Source organism: Ambystoma mexicanum, chromosome 6p (assembly GCF_040938575.1).
Source record: "Ambystoma mexicanum isolate Mex_15411 chromosome 6p, UKY_AmexF1_1, whole genome shotgun sequence".
NCBI classification, from domain to species: domain Eukaryota; kingdom Metazoa; phylum Chordata; class Amphibia; order Caudata; family Ambystomatidae; genus Ambystoma; species Ambystoma mexicanum.
The window spans coordinates 1,352,257,118-1,352,276,807 of NC_090935.1; the positions used below are offsets into that span (position 1 = coordinate 1,352,257,118).

Sequence of the window (19,690 nt, forward strand, 5' to 3'; positions counted from 1 at the left end):
ATACATGTGTTCTTCTGTTTGCAGGCTTCTGTGAAGCTGACATCTATGCCTTCCTCTGAGTGGGAGATGCAAGCGCAGGATAACCGTGCATCCATAGATGACATGCCCCCTTCTGATCATCCTAGTGGAGAAGTATGTGTTTAAGTAAACTTTACTAAAGTTACCTGGTGCGGTCTCGATCCTCCAGGTTTGTTTATTCATTTATATTGCGCACCAGACCTGAGGGTATGAGGGCGCAGAAGCAACAAGGTTATTCTCAGCTTGGTTACAGTGCTGTACAGTAATTAGAGGGTAGTTGGATAATACAGTTGTAAAGGATACAATAGAACTAGATTGAAAGTATACATATTTACAAGATTTACACAGTAGTTTAGACAGTTGTGGGTACGTGTAGTTGGGCAATTATTGGTCGTTGTTCTTTAACCACTGAATGTAGTTGCATCTAAAGTGGGGGTATGTTTGAGGTGTCCTTAGGGAGGGTGGTAGAGAGTCCAAGTGTTGGGCTGCTTTCCCCTGAAAGCTGTTGCCACCCATTTTGGTTTGTTTGAACCTGAGAACTGTGAGTAGGTTAGCATTGGTAGTTCTGGTGGGTCCGTTAGGGGTGTATCTTATTCTGTCGGCAAAGTAGTGGGGGCTGCATTGTTGACATTTGTGTGTTAGGGAGGCTACTTCGAGCAGGATTTTGTCAGTGGTGGTAAGACAATTGTGTGTTCTCTTGATGTTAGAGATGTGTTCTCTCTTGGAGCTGCAAAGTGCTGCTCTAAGAGCGTTATTTTTCAGGGTCTAGATTTTATTGGTAACCTGTTTGTTAGCTCCTACATAAAGGGCGTTAGAATAGTCCAGTTTAGAGAGCACTAGGGCTCTGGCAAGGGTAATGCAGTTCTGAGTTGATGGGAAGGGTTTGGCTGCTCTTCTAAGCTTGGAAGTGTATGCTGTGGATGAGGCCATGTAGCGAACATGTTTGTGGAAGGAGGGGGCGGAGTTTAGGTAGATTCCTAAGGTTTTCACTTCCTTAGCTACCTTGTTGGGATTGCCGTCTATAGTGAAGCTAGCGTATCTGTGGTCAAGTTTTTTTAGATTGGGGTGGAACCAAGGATAATGAGTTCAGTCTTGTCATCATTCAGGCATAGACTGTGGGAGGCCATCCATGCCTGGATGATGAGGCATGATGATGATGATGATGATGATGATGATGATTTGGCCTGTTCACCAAGGCCAAATCCTTGTAATCTCCCGTCAACGGGATGAGGATCTGGGTATCATCGGTGTAATTGGTGTAGGTGATACCCAGACCGTCAAGATCATCAAACAGGGGCTTCGTGAACACGTTGTACAGAGGGGAGATGCATGAGCCCTGAGGGACCCCGCATCTGATGGGGATGGGGGTCAGCGGAGGCTGAGGTGGCGAAGACACGCATGGATCTGTTACTCAGGAACGACTCAATCCTACCAATGGCTTCATGTGAGAAATGAGCTGCCGGGTCCAAGTGGCTGCATAGGATTTTGTGATCTACTAGATCGAATGCTGCAGAGAGGTTTAGAAGAAGCAGTAAAGCAGTTTTCCCATTGTGTCTCAGAGTATCGATTTGAGCCTTGAGATCAATAAGAGCAGCTTCTGTCCCATGTTGGGGTCTAAAGCCTGAAGGAATTTTAGTATTTATTGTTAGGCTGTCTTATCTAATATTTTGAGCAAGAAGGGGACGGTGGTGATGGGTCTGTAGTTGGTGGGGATAGAGGGGTCTAAGGAAGGTTTTTTTGAGAAGAGGGAGGACCCAAGATTCTTTGAGATTTTTGGGTATGGTGCCTGATGAGAAGGAGGCGTTAATGAGTTTGGTAATAAATGGTGAGAGGTCTCTTGCCGCATCTTTGATTTGTGAGGGGCATGGGTTGCCCTCGCAGTTTGACAGTTTAAGGCTGTGTATGATTTTTTCCACTTCTAATGTAGATACTTTGGAGAAGCTGAAATGGGTGGGGGGGTTGGGTATAGGGTTCTGGGTTATGGGGCGTGGGGGCGTGAAGGTGGAGTTGGTGGAATTAATTGGAGATTCTTTCTTGTTGTTGTTTTTGATTTGAAGGCCTGCGACTTTGTTGGATAGGGCATTCTGGACACTTGTGCACCATTCTTTCTTTCACACGTGTCTGGCATTGGAACAGGCGTTTCCATCTCTTTGATGATGGTAAACAATTCTTTAGTACTTGACTTGGCTTGTACTATTCTCTGCTTATAGGATTCTTGTTTGGCGATAATAATTTCTTTTTTGTATGTGGCGACTATTTTGTTGAGGATCAATTTGTTGGAGTCTGTCGGAGATTGTCTCCAGGCAAGTTCCTTTTTACGTTTCTCTGATCGGAGCGTTTTTAGGTGGGTGGTGAACCAGGTGTTCAGATGTTTTTTTGGTTTGCATTTTCTCAATTTTAGCGGTGCAATGGAGTCTAATGCTGAACGCATGATTTCGTTGTAGCTTTCCACCAAGTGGTGAGGGTTGGAAGTAGCTGAGAGTTGGTTCAGAGTCGGGAGAATGATGGGGATACGTTTTTCCACTGTAATGATTATCTTCTTGTAGGGATAGCTGTCGCTAGTAGGTTGTTAGTAATGGGGCTTGAGGCTTCAAGGGTGAAGGTAAGGAGGTGATGGTCAGACCATGGTTGAGGGATGTTAGCGGTGATGGAGGCCACGCAGTTGTGGTCTGCTACCCAGTCAAGGGTTGTCCCTTTGTTGTGGGTAGGGGAGGACACTCTTTGGGTGAAGCCTAGTTCTGTCAATGTATTAATGAGGGTAGCTTGGGGGTCTTTAGGGTCATTGAGGCCGAGATTGAATGATGAGTGAATGAATGGTGATTAATGAATTTAAACAAAACAATTCACCCTGACCACAAGTGGTGGACAACACTGATTCTAGATAGTTATAACCAGGGTTTGTACCATGAGCAGTATTTGTTATATAAAATTCATCAGTGACATGGTAGTATCAAAATTGAGCAAATGTCGTTATAATAAAACACGTAATGGGAATAGTAGCCTCAACTCCATTCAACCTATTTGATTAGGTGTACTCATTCGTCACCTCATTCATACATCTCACTGAATGCCCCTCTTCTAAGCTAGCCAATATAAATCAAAGGCGAAGTAAATGCATTTTACCAATTCTCATATAGCCCTTATATTTGCAGATGTGTCTTTTTTGCTATACCACAAGTGCTGTTGACACGCGTTTCAGTCGGAATATGAGGGCCTTAGAACTGTGGCCCTCTAATGTCTTCAGCTTTTTTTTTTAAGGACAAAAATGGTTGTCTCGCTGTGCCCCACTTCTATGACTTTCTGGGTTGGAGTCTAGTCGACAAAAGTAAAAAAGTCCTATTACCAAAATTGTTCTGTCCCCACTTGATACTTCTGTAGTAGAACAAATCTACTCCTGCTTATAATCATTAAATGTATGCGCGTCCTCTACTTGCCTCGGATTTTGGATGCAAGCTCGGGTCTGAAGGATATCTCTAAAAATGTTCAGGCGACAGAATCACTTGAAAGTGTGCCCATCTGTGGGCAACAAGGTGCAGAACAAGCAGCAGTCAATGTTCTGTTCTCGTGACTAGAGAAGCTATCGCAATAAAACTGCAGGTAGTCTAGTTGTGCTTCACACTATGTGCATGCCGGATGCTCATCGTCCGTTTTGGTTTGGAGATGTCTCACTCCTAGTGGCTCACGGAAGCCTGTGGGATAGGTGCCTGTAGTGGTTAGAATGGAATAATGGATTTCGAATGGATTGTGTCCTCCCACCTTGGATATATCCTTACCTTCAGCGGAAAACATTTTCTCTCCACCAGAGGGTGCTCTGCTTGAGGCTGCGGCATTTGTCCCTCGGCGGCATCCATCGAGCGCCAACGTCATCCGCTGTATAAATGCCTCGAGCCGCGCCCGTTGGCCTCAGTTCCGTTTTTCTGTTCGCTTCGCTTCAGATCCAGAAAACGGCGCTTCAGTTTGTGAAAATGTCGTCATCATCCAATTCTTCCACGCCGAAGACTGGATTAAAAAAAATGCCAGAAATGTGGGAGGAAGATTTTGCTGACTGACCCCCATTAGAATTGCCTCTGGTGCCTCAGTTCCGACCACCGTATAGACAAGTGCGGTTCCTCTAAGTCGATGACCCATAAAACATTAAAGGAACGGAAAGGTAAACTGGCAGTGGGGGAGGAGTCCTCGAAGTTTTCTTCGAGGGGGGGGAAAAAAAGACTTGGCCGAGTCTGCTTTAAAACATTACAAACCTAAAGTCTAGGTCGATGAGTAGATCCAGGAAATCCTCTTCTTCCTCAAAAAAGTCGAAGAAAAGACGACACCGGTCTCCATCTTCCTTTTCCTCAACGTCGTCTGAGGAAGTTATCACATGTCCGTCAAAACATGGTTCCCCGGGAAAGTGGGAAGCCTTCAGAACATCTATGCTAAAGATTTTTGGGAATGTGGCCCAGATCCCCTCAAAGTCTAGCGAAGGCCTTGACCCATCTCATACAAAAAGTGACAGGGGAAGATCTAAAACAAGAAAATCCGATGTGAAATCGTCGAGGCTGTCGTCCAGGGAATCTTCCCAACACCTCATAAACGCCTACCGGTACAAAGATCGGGGGTAGTACTCAATAAAATGGCGTCAAATACTCATCCACCATCAAAATCCTCGTTGAAGACTTCCTCGAAGCCTCTTATCAAAGGCGATCGAGCACAGGGTGTCGACAAACCATTCCAAATAGGTTACATCGAGTGCACAGCCGACGGTGTCGAGGGCTCCTTCAACGGTGTCGACAATTCCTTCGAAAGTGTCGAAGGTTACCTCAGCGGTATCGAAGGTGATGCCTATAACATCAACGCCATCGACGCCCTTGTCGACGTCTTCGTTCATCCCTGTTGCAAAATTACCATCTGTGTCAGTCTGCCACCTGAGAAATTATTTCACCCTGAACGTAGGCAGGATTTCTTTAGAACCATGTCCTCCATTTATGAGGGAGGTTCATCAGAAGATGTTTCACCTGCAGGAATGGAATTTGGAACAAAACAGGTCCCTGAAGAGTTGATTGACCCTCAATCTAAAATGGCAGACTTTTGAGTGCTTGCAGTCAGCAAGTGGTCTGGACACATCTCCAGAATATGAATTTGACAAGCCTGACCCGGCTGAACATGCTGATGCAGGATATAGAAAGTTCATGAACAGGGTAACTGAATTTATGGGGTGGAGCAGAAATTCACCTATTTATCAGGAGGATGATATGACTGATCCTTTCGAAAGGACCTCAACAAGATCCCATACTTACTTTTCAAGTAGCTCTACAAAGGAAGGTGAACACTGCATGGGAAACCCCTCAGTCTACTCCGGCAGCAAATAAAAAATACATATTTCAAAATACAGGCCCTGTTCTTCAGATCCTGAATATTTTAGTAAACACCCATCACCTGAGTCTTGTAGTTCAAGCAGCTACTTCTTCTAGGAATGTGGCATATCCTACAATTCCCCCAGATAGGGATGATGAGAAGATCAATGCATGGTCCTGAAAGATTTTTTCATCAGGGAGCATGGCATTAAAATCCACAAATGTAACTTGCACCCTTGCAAGATTTACATACACCCTGTGGGACTGTATGACAGCGGCAGCTGAACACATCCCTGAAGATGAGGAACGGGAAGGTTTTGTGTCCATAGTAAGGGATGGAAAGGAGGCTTCGGGGGAATGCCTTCAATCAGATTTGGACACAGCTGGCTGACAGTATCAGTAGGTCTATGGCATCTAGTACGGTACTACGTAGATTTGCGTGGCTGAGGACGTCGTGTTTTGCACCGGATGTGCAGGCAAGACTTCTTAATATGCCATTTGAAGGCTTGAGGTTGTTCGGCAGCAAGGTGTCAAGACCCTCAGCCCTGATCCCCACTGGCAAGCCCATTGGCCAGGTGGAATCAGACTTAGGATCGCAAATAAGGCCTGGCCTCCGCTTCACAGGCCCACTTGGAGAAAGACATCAGCTTAAGGAACTACTTTATTCAGGCTTTCAGCCAACATGGAGGCATCCACATAGCTTAATTCCTAGAACCAAGCTATGCGGTATAGTGTTTTGGGTTTGGTGGCCTAGGGACTACTTTACCTTGACTACTTTGCAGAGGCTATTTAAACCACACCCGTACAAGGCAACACGCTTCGCGTTACTTTGCTACTAGCAACGTGACGCTCATCGTGTCCAGCTTCTCACGAGCCTGGCAAGATCCAGACCTGCAGAAAAAACAAAGAACATCGTTAGCAGCGGAATCTTACCAGCAATCTCCATCCTTCACTTTTCACAGCTACTGGGCAGCTCCGTTTGGATGGTTTGCCGCCCGGATCGAAGGACCTGAGAAAGGAAGAAAGACATCATTAAAGAAGGTAATAGACATTTCAACCACAAACTGCTTAGAGACTTACCTGGCTGGTGTTTGTTTGACCTGTATATCTCCGGAACTCCATCCGCGCTGGGAGCACACCGCGACCTACGAAAAAGAGAAAACACAGGTCAGTGAAGACAAGACATCGCCGCGCAAAGCGTCTACTTACCGCATCATAGCGCAGTTGTGCGCCATAATTTACCGGCGAGAACCAGCCTACCCAGTTCGCCAAGCGGACACTCCACGCACCTAAGGGAGATAAAGAGACATTATCGAACAGAGAAAAGGCATGCAAGAATAACGCCATAAACCGCAATAAGACCTACCTGAAAGACATTACTTGGGCCGCTGTCAGTGAAGTAACTGGACCGCACGCGCCCACGAAAGACAACGTGCCCCTGCCCAGAAAGTGGGACAGAGAGCCCACCAACTTCGATAACTAGATGAGAAGAGAACCCGGAGGGGCTGAAATCACAAGGGAGGTGGGGGAAGGCGCTGTCATGATGCATACCCATGGGCATCCAGACCACATCCATCAGCCCCGGGAGCAGGCATCATGTTGCCTTGAGAAAACCCAGCAACCCCTGTTAGGGGCTGTCTGGGTTCAGTCATGGTGCCTATGGCGCCAGGCTCATATGGGACATCAGTCCTGGCGCCATAGGTGCACACTTACCTGATGCAGACCATGCTGCAAGAAGATCCAAACCCATGTGAGGCCTAGAAGTGACTACTTTACCTTAGGGACGATTGTTACTCGGGTGTGGTCGGGGAGGAATACCTACCTGGGACTACTTTGGTGGCTATTTAAACCACGCCCGAAGAGCAGCACACGCTTTGCGTTATTCTGCATCCAGCAGCTTAACGTTCACCGTGCCAGCAGCAGCATCCAGCCTTCTGCCACGCCCGCCTCGAACCTGGAGCACCTAGAAAGAAGGAAAGAAGCAAAGGTTAGAACAAGAGTATTACCTGATTTCTTACCTGATTCCGGATTCATCGCATCTTCAAACCAGAGGAAAAACTTTGTTTTAATCGCATCGCAGCAGCAGCACCGCGCCATACTCACCGTTCCACGCAGCATTTCTTCGATCCGGCGCTGTCTCCATCTTTACATCGCCGAATCCCGGCACCTAAGGGGGACAAGAAACAACAAGGTGAGCAGATAGAACAGACAGAGACAATCTCTTTAGCTGCCATATGCTTACCTGATTTTACTGCCGGAGGTGGTATTCATCAGCACGCCACATCTTCTTATGTCGTACCTGTAAGAAAAGGAGAAAGCAGGAAGTTTAACCCTTGGCATTATTTACCGGACAGTGTTTGGTAACACAGACTTTTACCGGAGCGCTTTCAGCAGTTAAACATCTTATTGGGTCAAAGTTGCAAGATAAAAGAGGAATTGGGCAGGAGTGAATTCCAGACATTTTGAACTCTTACGAACTATATACTTACGGCTCTTCGGCAGGACCTTTTTGGAGTCAGGATTCGTCTACAACTCTTCCAATATCTTCAGGCCAGTGAAGTAACTGGTCATCAACGCGCCCCTGCGTGCTTTGCAGGATGGAGTGCTCATCCTTCAAGAATATAAGGTGAGATTGCTGAGAGGGCACAGAGGTGATTAGTGGTGGGGACAGTGGGGGAGCTATCACTTGAATCCACAAGTGGCTAATCCATCTCTCCACTTGTAGGAGAATATTTCTACGGGGCAAGCAGACAAGATTAGGAAGGCAGATCCAGTCAGTCATCGCTGCACTACGCATCACGTGGGTGGAGGCCGCAGCAGTCCGGGTCCGACGGACGCCCCTGTGGGAGCCAGGTGAGCGTAACAGAAAGCGAAGCCTACCAATAAAAAAAACACCCGGGCGTTCTGGAAACCTCTGAAACCGATCAACTAGCCCAACTGTTAGGGGAACTTGGGGCAGAGGTGTACTCTGCATGCCAAGAGACTAATGCCCTCAGGAGAGAACTTATTTTGTCAAAGGAATGCACTCATGATCTTGCTAGACAACTGCTGCAAAGCCAAGCTGGCCAAACACCACTACCTGGACTCAGAGGGAATCCAACTCCTGTCTCTTCGAGCAATCCTGTGCAAGTGGTTCTACCAGGGAGCATTCCTTTTGCTCCACCCGAACGTTTTGCTGGGGACCCGAAAAGGTTCGCCGTGTTCATGAACCAGTGCCGCTTGCACTTTCTATGCAGTCCTGGAGCTTTCCCAAACGACCAAGCCAAAGTAGCCTTTGTACTATTGTACCTTAGTGGCAGCGCAGCAGATTGGTCAATCCCGCTGGTCAACCAGGATGACCCTCTTCTTTGGGATTTTCAAGGTTTTCAATTGAGCATGAAAAAACTATTTGCCAGACATTCACACGGTCAGGCCCTGGATAACAAACATTTATCCCTACGACAAGGCACTCGGGATCTGCTAACCTATATTGCAACCTTCAACAGGTTAGTGGTGGAAACCGGCTGGCCAGAGGAGAAAAGAATTACTTTATTTCATCGTTGGCTTCGGGGTGAACTCAAAGATGTTTTGGCCCAAGTAGTGAACCCACCCCAGGATTGCACAGAATATTTAGACTTAGTAGTCCAGTTAGACCACTGACTCCAGAATCGAAAGGCTGATCGAGCTAAATTCAAGAATCGAGTACTGGTCAAACCACATGTTACCTCCAAAGGAACTGACACATCAGAACCCATGCAGATCGGGGGGGTTAAGGGACACTTAACGCAAAAAGAGAGAAAGAAGACGACAAATGCAATTGTGCCTTTGTGGGGCTTCAGGACATTTTCTAAGGGATTGCCCTATTAAACCATCCAAGAAAGTAGCCGGAGTAGCTGTTAGAAATCACACAGAGCCTGAATCCGGAAACGACCTCGCCCAACAAGCGTAGAGGTCTGCTTGCCGAGCTTGAAGGACACTCAGACCTTGCATCTAATCATACCAATGGTCCTCATTGATCCAAGACTCCCATCACGTATGCACGCAGCACGGGCATATATCGATGGCGGGGCCGTAGGAAACTTTATGGACCATAAATTGGCTTCTAGGATGAATCTATCTCTCTGCAAAAAGACCGCTCCGGATGTCGTCGCCACAGTCTATGGAACTGAAATTGCCTCCGGGCCTGTAACTCATTCCACTACAGAGATGACATTGCTGGGTCAGGACGGGCATCGAGAGACTATAGTGTTAGACTTAATCAAAGCCCCACAGTTCCAAATAATACTGGGGCTACCTCGGTTAGAAACACATAATCCTTGTATAGATTGGCGAGAGAAGAGAATAACCTTCCCGGATTGTGCACACACCTTCTACCCCGAAAAACCCTTGAACAAAGGCCTGGCCACAGTCACTACTCCAGTCGTGCAGTTACCTCAGGAATACCAAGAATTCCAGGACGTTGTTCAAAAAGAACAAGCAAATACCTTACCGCCACACAGATCATACGATTGTCAAATCGACCTCATCCCCGGTGCACAACCCCCATGTAGCAGAATCTACGCCCTCACGGAACCCAAAAACCTGCACCTACGACAATATTTAGACCAATACCTTGCTAATGGTTTCATTCGTCCATCCAAGTCCCCTGTTTCCTCAGATTGTTCTCCGTGCCAAAAAAGGAAGGTGACCTTAGAACGTGCATAGACTACTGCGCACTAAATCAGATTACGGTAAAAAAACGGTACCCATTGCTTCTGATCCCCGAATTACTAGACCAAGTAAAGGATGCTTCTATCTACACTAAGTTAGATCTCCGAGGGGCATATCATCTGGTATGTGTAAAGAAAGGCGACGAATGGAAGACAGCCTTTCGCACTAAGTATGGATTATTTGAGTATCAGGTGATGCCTGTCAGGCTGAGAGTTATCCTGTGTCCGCGGAAGCTGCTGAACCCCCGACAATCCTCCTGAAGTGTAATCCTCAGAACCTGATAATTCTCGGCTCTGTTAACTACACCCCAAAGGGAAAGGGGAAGTGGATAACATAAACACCAGGCTGGCAACGTTCTGACTAGCTGATGGGGAACCTGCAGTGAATACATAAGAACATACAGAATCCTCAAATTACTTTACTACCTGTAAATTATGAAAACTTTATATCCTTAACTAAAATGTAAAGAATCATACCTGGTTCTTCTCTTTAAAGATCTTCGAGAAGATTGGAGTTGTAGCTGATAAAATCTTTCTACCTTTCTTGTTGATTTGAAAGTCTTGAAAATAACAGCAACTCCTTAGATTATTGAACTCTTAAGAACCTTGATTCCTGCCTTATAAACTGTTAAATGTTCCAGCTAAGAAGACTTGGATGAATCCTGTTCTTTCTTCTTAATAAATAAAGTTCATAGTCTCTTGCGCAAAAGTTTACTTGAGGAAAACACGCGCCGGAGAAAAAACACGCGCTGAGGGACACGCGCTAAGAAAATATGCGCTGAAAGTCACGTAGCAGTCTTTTCTTACTCTCGCGTACATGCGCTTTAAACACACGCCCTTTGAACACTCGCGCTGGACCACATGCGCTATAGAAATCACGTAGCAGCCTTTTCTCGCGCACGCGTACACGCGCAATGAACACACGCGCTATGAACACTCGCGCTGGAACACCCGTGCTATAGAAATCACAAAGCAGTCTTTTCTCGTGCACGCGTACACGCGCAATGAATTCTCACGCTGTAGTTTTCACGTAGCAGTCTTTGCCCGCGCTACGATCACATGTAACAGTCTAACATTGCTTGCGCGTTTAAAGATTAAACGTTGAACTGTATACAGAGTAACATCAGTTCTTCTTTTGAATTTTCATTTACAATCTCCTAAAGTTTCTAATGAATCTGAGCAAGATTTACATATCCAAATAAAGTCACTTAGCTTAAGAATTTTTTCTTCTCCAAAAGAACTTCCTGAAAACTCTCCTGCGAACCTGAATTCTTCTCCTGAACAACCCCACATAAGTAGCCGCTCGACTGTCAGGATTTGAAAGTTCAAATCCACTAGGCCCAAGACTTCAGCAGGAGCAGCTACAGACACGTCCTCTCAGCTGGGGTTACGACGATGAAAGGCAGAGAGTGACAGTTTAGAACGTTCATTGTTGTCCTGCAGTTCTCTCTAGCCAATCAAGGCTTCTATTGTAAAACTCCATCTTGCCTTGGGCCAGAGCCAGGAATCTGTATAGAAGGTCAAGGCCAAACCCACACAGAAATGAAGGGAAATAATTAAAGGGAACCTGATCACAAAGGGAACCTAACAGTAATTAAGGAAACCTGACATGACAGTACCCCCCTTCTAATGCCCAGTCCCTGGCCAATCTTATGTGGATTTTTAGCATGAAAGTTAGCAACTAACCTAGGAGCATGTACATCAGAGGAATCTTCCCAGGTACGTTCCTCAGGTCCATATCCCTCCAAGTCAATCAAATATTGCAACCTTCCCCTCACTTTCCTAGAATCCAAAATTTTACTAACTACAAACTCCTCAGAAGAATCCTCCATAATCGCAGGAGGGGGATGAGTTCTAAACCTGGTGCCTGGACTAACGGGTTTCAAAAGACTTGCATGGAAAGTGGGGTGTACTTTCAACTGCTTGGGTAACTTTAATCGTACTGCCACTGGATTTATGATTTTTTCAACCTCAAATGGACCTACAAATCGAGGACTAAATTTATTCTTCCCCTTAATTCTTAAATGTCTGGTAGAAAGCCACACTAAATTCCCTACCTCATACTTGGGACCAGCTTTCCTTTTCACATCCGCACACCTTTTATATCTCAATTTGCCTTCTCCGAGTACCCTTTTTGCTTTATCCAAATTATTCTTCATCAGCAACAAACGTTCTTCCACTCCAGGATTCCCTGAATCTTCCAAAACCTCAAAACTCAGAAAACGAGGATGAAAACCACGTCCCAAATAAAAAGGTGACATTGAAGTAGCATCCTTATCACAATTGTTGTAGGAAAACTCAGCCAACCACACCAAATCAACCCATTCCTCACTAGCTTGTAGATAACATCTTAAAAATTTCTCTAACTCCTGGTTGACTCTCTCAACCTGTCCATTAGCCTCTGGATGATACCCTGAAGTTAAACTAACCTCCACCCCAAGTTATTTACAGAAGGCCCTCCAAAATTTTGAGAAATTGAGACCCCCCTGTCCGAGATAACTTTACAAGGAAGACCATGCAACCTAACCACTCCTTGCAAGAATTTGAGCCAGTTTTTCAGCAGTAACCGCTCCCTCCATCAGCAAGAAATGCGCTTCTTTAGTAAGAAGATCCACCACAACTAAAATAGTTGTACAACCTTTATCCAAGGGAAGCTCACTGATGAAATCCATAGAAATCAAGTGCCAAGGTCGAGGAGGAACAGGCAACGGCTCTAATAAACCATGCGGCTTCCCAACTTGACTTTTTGCCTGCGCACAGACTGCACACGTCTTGACGAAGTTCAAAGTATCTTGACGAACCTTCTCCCACCAAAAATTTCTCCAAACTAATTCCAGTGTCTTCCTGAATGTCCAGACAAGATCGATTCATGGCAATTCTTCAAGATCTTTTCTCTTAACTCAACTGTGGGCAAATAAAGCCTATTATCAAAAAAAGGAAGACCATCCTTTAAACTCCTAGCTGGATCCAATTTCACCCACTCTTCCATCTTCTCTAATGACATAGATTGGCGAACTTCATTCAACACATCCATACTTTTAAAAAAATTCCAGCTAACAGAGTGTTCAGGAGCAATAAGCGGTTCTGGTTCTTGAACCTCTTTCACCTCACTTCCAGGATATTGACGGGATAGGGCGTCTGATTTGCGGTTTAAACTTCCGGGTTTAAAAGTCACTACAAAATCATAGTCTGCAAAAAATAAGGACCAACGAAGTTGTCGTGGTAACAAAGTTTTAGCAGACTTCAAAAACAATAAATTTCTATGATCCATAAGTACTGTGTGCCTGGCCCATTTAAGAAAATGTTTTTTTCAAAAGCAGACTTGATAGCTAGCAGTTCACGATCTGAAATGGTATACTTCATTTCTGCCGTAGAGAACTTTCTAGAAAAAAAGGCTACTGGGTGTAACTGACCAGTTTTTTCATGTCTCTGTGAAAGCACCGCTCCCATCGCTAGATTGGAGGCGTCCGCTTCCACAAAGAAAGGTTTAGAAACATCTGGATGTATCAAAATTGGACTGGTTGTAAATTTCTTCTTTAATTCTTGAAAGGCTTTTTCAGCTTCAAGGTCCCATTCAAATTTTACTCCCTTTTTTTAGCAGTATGGTTATAGGAGCAACTAGTCGTGAAAACCCTTCTATAAATCTTCTATAGAAATTTGCAAAGCCTAAAACTCTGTATATCTTTAACCTTTGTGGGGGCAGGCCACTCCTGAACTGCTTGTATCTTCTTAGGATTCATTTCCAAACCTTTTGGCGAAATAATAAAACCCAAGAATTCCACTGAATCTGCATGAAATTGGCTTTTTTTCCATTTTGGCAAACAAATGATTGTCCCGTAGTTTTTGCAAAAGTAGACGAACATGTCTCTGATGTTGATCCAAATCAGAAGAAAAAATCAAAATGTCGTCATTATAGACAACTACAAAAATATCCAAGAATTCTCTAAAAACTTTGTCAATAAAATATTGGAAAGCCGCTGGAGCGTTGCATAGTCCGAATGGCATCACCTGATATTCATATAGTCCAAACCTGGTCTTAAACGCTGTTTTCCATTCATCTCCTTCTTGCACACGCACTATATGGTAAGCTCCCCTCAAATCTAATTTAGTAAAAATGGTGGCTCCCTGAATTTGATTAATCATTTTTGAGATGAGGGGAAGAGGATACCGGTTCTTAACTGTGACCCTATTAACTGCTCGATAATCTATGCACGTTCGGAGGGTTCCATCTGGTTAAGGTACAAAAAATAAAGGTGACGCTGCAGGAGACTGAGAATGACGAATACAACCTTTGGCCACATTTTCAGTTAAATATTCTTTTAGATAGTCATTTTCTTTCTCTGTGAGAGCATAAACTCTGCTACTAGGCAAAATTGCTCCTGGCTCTAACTCAATTTTACAATCGAAGGTTCTATGAGGTGGTAATTCTCCTGCTATTTTCTCATCAAAAACATCCCAAAAATCTTGATAAAATTGTGGAAGTTGGCCAACAACTGCTCCAACATCATGACCTCCAACTCCAAACTCGGCCAAGAAACAAGACGCTGAATTTATCTGTTTAACTTCTCCCTCAATAGGCCTTCCCGAGAAACAATTCTCTTGACAGAAATCAGATTGCATATCAATTGTCCTAGCACTCCAATCAATCAAAGGATTATGCAGAGTAAGCCAAGGCATCCCCAAAATCATCTTAAACAAAGGGGCATCAATCAACTCAAAAGATATCCTCTCACTGTGACCCCCTGTTAACTCCAGAATCAAAAAACTAGTTCTGTGAGTAATTGGACCTGAAGAAAGAGAAGTCCCATCAACTGCTCTAACTTGCTCCACAACCTCCTTCTGAATAATAGGGCTTCCTAAAGATTTAGCAAGACCCCAATCCATGAAGTTCCCAGTGTCTCCTGAATCTACCATAACTGGACCCTTTCCCTTAAACTCTGTCTCCAAAAACAAGGATACATCCATTGTGATATGAGGAACAGCAGTCTGCACGGTGTTGGCGATCTGCTGCACCTTGCCTGTTGAAGTAGAATGTCTTTCACTCAAGCGAAAATCTAATTGAATAACTAAATCTATTAAAGCATCACAAGTAGAGGGCCGATCTACAATTCCTGCTAAAGCGTCCTTTAACTCATCTCTAAGACCTCAATAAAACAACGAGGCCTGTTTATCCTTGGGCCACCTGCTTTCTAAAACCAGAGACTTAAATTGAGTAATGTAAGCAACTAATTCTTTATTGCCTTGTTTCAATTCTAAAAGCTCCCCATCTACCTCCAAAGATATCTGACTTCTGTCAAACATTTTTCTGAAAGTTTCCAGGAAACTAGAATAATTTCTCAAAACTTCACTCCTTTGAGTCACCAACAACCCCGCCCAAGCAGAAGCCTCCCCCGAGAGATAAGACAACATGAAAGTTACCTTGGAAGCATCTGTAGGAAAAATCTCAGGCCTACTCATGAAATGTAACTCGCATTGAGTTAAGAACACCCTAAACCTCTTAGAATCTCCTTGATAACGTTCAGGGGGCACCAAGGGAACCAGCATTACTAAACTTCTAACTCCTTCACTAGCATGTGAGGGCCGTAATAAATGTGATAACCGGTCACCTTCCTCCCTTACTAACACAGGTGGAGAACCTGAACCCCCAGCCATCTCATCCTCTCTCCTTGCTCCCATCTGCTGAATTTGTGCCACTTTTCCATTTAAATCATCCACCTTTTGACTAAGTGAAGCATTTCGGGTTGTGCAATGCACCAGCAGCCTTCCAGTATTTTATGAACGATGTCTTTCGTGAACTCATTGACGTCTGTGTTGTCGTATACATAGACGATATCCTTGTGTACTCCTCCTCAGAATCAGACCATGTTAAGCACGTACGTGCAGTCCTTGAGAAACTACGCCAGCACAAGTTATATGCAAAATTGGAAAAATGTGTTTTTCATGTTACGGAAGTTGAATTCCTTGGATTTATCTTGACTCCAAAAGGAGTCCGAATGGACTCACGAAAGGTGGGTGCAATTCTCAAGTGGCCATCACCTAGTTCAGTTAAAGGGGTACAAAGCATGCTCGGATTTGCCAATTTCTACCGCAGATTCATTCCGGACTGCTCACATGTTGTACATCCCATCGCAGCACTTTTGCGAAAGAACAAATGTTTCTTGTGGACCGAAGAGGCTGGAAAGGCCTTCCAAGAGCTGAAAGCAAAATTCACGTCTTAAAGTATCCACGCCCAGAGCTTCCATACATAGTGGAAACTGATGCATCCAGTTTAGCCATGGGAGCTGTCCTGTCCCAGAAGGATCCTGAAACTGGTCAACTTCACCCCGTGGCATTTTGGTCCAGAAAGTTCTCGGCACCCGAGTTAAACTATGCGGTTACCGATAAAGTTATTAGCCATCAAATCTGCCTTTAAGGCTTGGCGACACTATCTTCTCGGTGCCAGGCATACCATTACTGATATCACCGATCACCGGAACATGCAGTATCTAAAAACAGCCAAAGCCCAGTCATCGCGCCAACTTCGATGGGCATTGTTCTTTGCCGAATTCGATTTTGTGAATCGACCAGGCTGCAAAAATGGCAAGGCAAATGCATTATCCCAAATAGGAATGGAAGAAGCATATGCGAACCCGGAGCCGGTGCCTATAATTTCTGAACAAAGAATTCTTGGCATAACTACTTGACAGACACTAGAAGAAATTCATTTAAAAATCCAACAACTCTTCGATCCAGCAGCCCTGCAGGACTCGGTAAAGAAAGGCCCGGATTACTCAGTCATCAATGATCTACCCTACTATCAAGGACGACTATTTTTACCACACAAGGAATTACAGGAACTTGTCATCTCCAATTATCATGATAACCTGATGGAAGGTCACCCAGGTATCGCAAAAACCGAAGCTAAAATTAAGACAATTCTGGTGGCCCACCTGGCGAAAAGATATAAAGTCATTTGTGATATCTTGCGGCATTTGCGCCCAAAACAAGTCAGAAGAAAAAACCAGCTGGCCTTTTACAACCTTTGGATATTCCACCTACACCATGGCACACCTTATCTTTAGACTTTATTACTGATCTGCCTCCATGTAATGGATTTAACACCATTCTAGTTATTGTGGATCTTTTTTCCAAGATGGCCCACTTTATTCCTTTGAAGGGATTACCTTCTGCTTCAATTCTGGCCAAGGAGTTCCTCAAACATCGTTCGAATACACAGGTTTCCTTCCGTATTGGTCTCTGACCGAGGTAGTCAATTCATTTCACATTTTTGGAAGAAATGTTGCCAATTGGCGCAAATCGACGTACGGTTATCAACCAGTCACCATCCCCAGACCGATGGTCAGACGGAAAGGACCAACCAGACCCTTGAACAGTACCTACGTTGCATGCTTCACCAGACCGAAAGTAATTGGAAAGATATTTTATGGATTTCCGAATATGCATACAATAACTCTGTACATTCAGGAACCGTACAAAGCCCCTTTTACACCATATATGGACACCACTCTCGAACCTCAGAACTCGATTTGCCTCAGCACTTAGAAATGCCTGCAGTTAGTCATTTACATTATACTATTACACACAAGCCTTCAAGAAAGCAACAGAACATTTAAAGCAAGCAAAAGAGAAATACAAGAAAAATGCTGATCTACATAGAAGTGAAACTCCACAGTACCAAATTGGAGATCAGGTTTGGCTAGCTACAAAACACATACCTCTGAAAGGAACTTGGACTTTTAATCCTAGATATTTGGGACCTTGCACCATTAAGGCCATTATCAACCCGGTGGCCGTCAAACTGGAATTACCCTCCAATATGCGAATTCATCCTGTCTTTCATGTTTCACTTGTAAAACCAGTCCAACCAGGAACAAGACTAACCAAACCACCAGATCCTATCTTGATAGATGGAGAACCTGAATTCGAGGTGAAAAACATCCTGGACTCCAAGGTGGTTAAATCCAAAACTTTTTTACTTAATCGATTGGAAAGGTTACGGGCCACAGGAAAGGTCATAGGAACCTAGTGACCACGTTCATGCACCACGATTAGTGAAGAGATTCCACCGGGACTTCCCAGACAAACCAGGACCCAAGGGGAGGAACGACTTTAGGAGGGGCCTTGAGGGGGAGTGCTGTCATGATGCATACCCCCGGGCATCCAGACCACGTCCATCAGCCCCGGGAGCAGGCATCATGTTGCATTGAGAAAACCCAGCAACCCCTTTTGTGGGCTGTCTGGGTTCAGTCCTGGCGCCTATGGCGCCAGGCTTATATGGGACATCAGTCCTGGCGCCATAGGCGCCAGGCTCATAGGTGCACACTTACCTGATGTAGACCATGCTGCAAGAAGATCCAAACCCATGTGAGGCCTAGAAAGGGACTACTTTACCCCGGGGACTATTTTGTTACTCGGGTGTGGTCGGGGAGGAATACCTACCTGGGACTACTTTGGAGGCTATTTAAACCACGCCCGAAGAGCAGCACACGCTTCGCGTTATTCTACATCCAGCAGCGTAACGTTCACCGTGCCAGCAGCAGCATCCAGCCTTCTGCCACGCCCGCCTCGAACCTGGAGCACCTAGAAAGAAGCAAAGGTTAGAACAAGAGTATTACCTGATTTCTTGCCTGATTCCGGATTCATCGCATCTTCAAACCAGAGGAAAGACTTTGTTTTAAACGCATCGCAGCAGCAGCACCGCGCCATACTCACCGTTTCACGCAGCATTTCTTCGATCCGGCGCTGTCTCCATCTTTACATCGCCGAATCCCGGCACCTAAGGGGGACAAGAAACAACAAGGTGAGCAGAGAGAATAGACAGACAATCTCTTTAGCCGCCATATGCTTACCTGATTTTACCGCCGGAGGTATTATTCATCAGCACGCCACATCTTCTTATGCCGCACCTGTAAGAAAAGGAGAAAGCAGCAAGTTTAACCCTTGGCATTATTTACCGGACAGTGTTTGGTAACACAGACTTTTACCGGAGCGCTTTCAGCAGTCAATCTTCTTATTGGGTCATAGTTGCAAGATAAAAGAGGAATTGGGCAGGAGTGAATTCCAGACATTTTGAACTCTTACAAACTATATACTTACGGCTCTTCGCCAGGACCTTTTGGAGTCAGGATTCGTCTACAAGTCTTCCAATATCTTCAGGCCAGTGAAGTAACTGGTCATCACCGGTGCTTCACAGGATGGAGGGCTCATCCTTCAAGAATATAAGGTGAGATTGCTGAGAGGGCACAGAGGTGATTAGTGGTGGGGACAGTGGGGGAGCTATCACTTGAATCCACAAGTGGCTAATCCATCTCTCCACTTGTAGGAGAATATTTCTACGGGTCAAGCAGACAAGATTAGGAGGGCAGATCCAGTCAGTCATTGCTGCACTACGCATCACGTGGGTGGAGGCTGCAGCAGTCCGGGTCTGACCGACGCCCCTGAGGCAGCCAGGTGAGCGTAACGGGCATATCTTGGTTGTCCAGTCCTAAACATGGTTTTCATTTCCAGGAGGAATTCCACCGAGAACCGCACCAAAGAATCATTGAGAAGGGCACCAGCGACCAATTGGCTGGGTGGCGTCCCCATGGATACCAGGTGAGCGTAACACAAGGCGGATGAAAGTTTGGAGAAGCTGAAGACCTCCAAAGTGGC

At 45.1% G+C, this 19,690-nt stretch overlaps 1 protein-coding gene across 7 annotated transcripts in view; it reads left to right on the plus strand.

Moving 5' to 3' along the window:
- Positions 1–19,690, plus strand: part of PSIP1 (PC4 and SRSF1 interacting protein 1) — an 828,776-nt gene that overhangs the window by 261,757 nt on the left and 547,329 nt on the right. For all 7 annotated transcript variants that reach the window (XM_069626044.1, XM_069626047.1, XM_069626045.1 and 4 more), the window contains one exon: positions 25–132. In XM_069626044.1, coding sequence (XP_069482145.1) covers positions 25–132 — 108 coding nt within the window. The remainder of the gene's footprint in view (positions 1–24; positions 133–19,690) is intronic.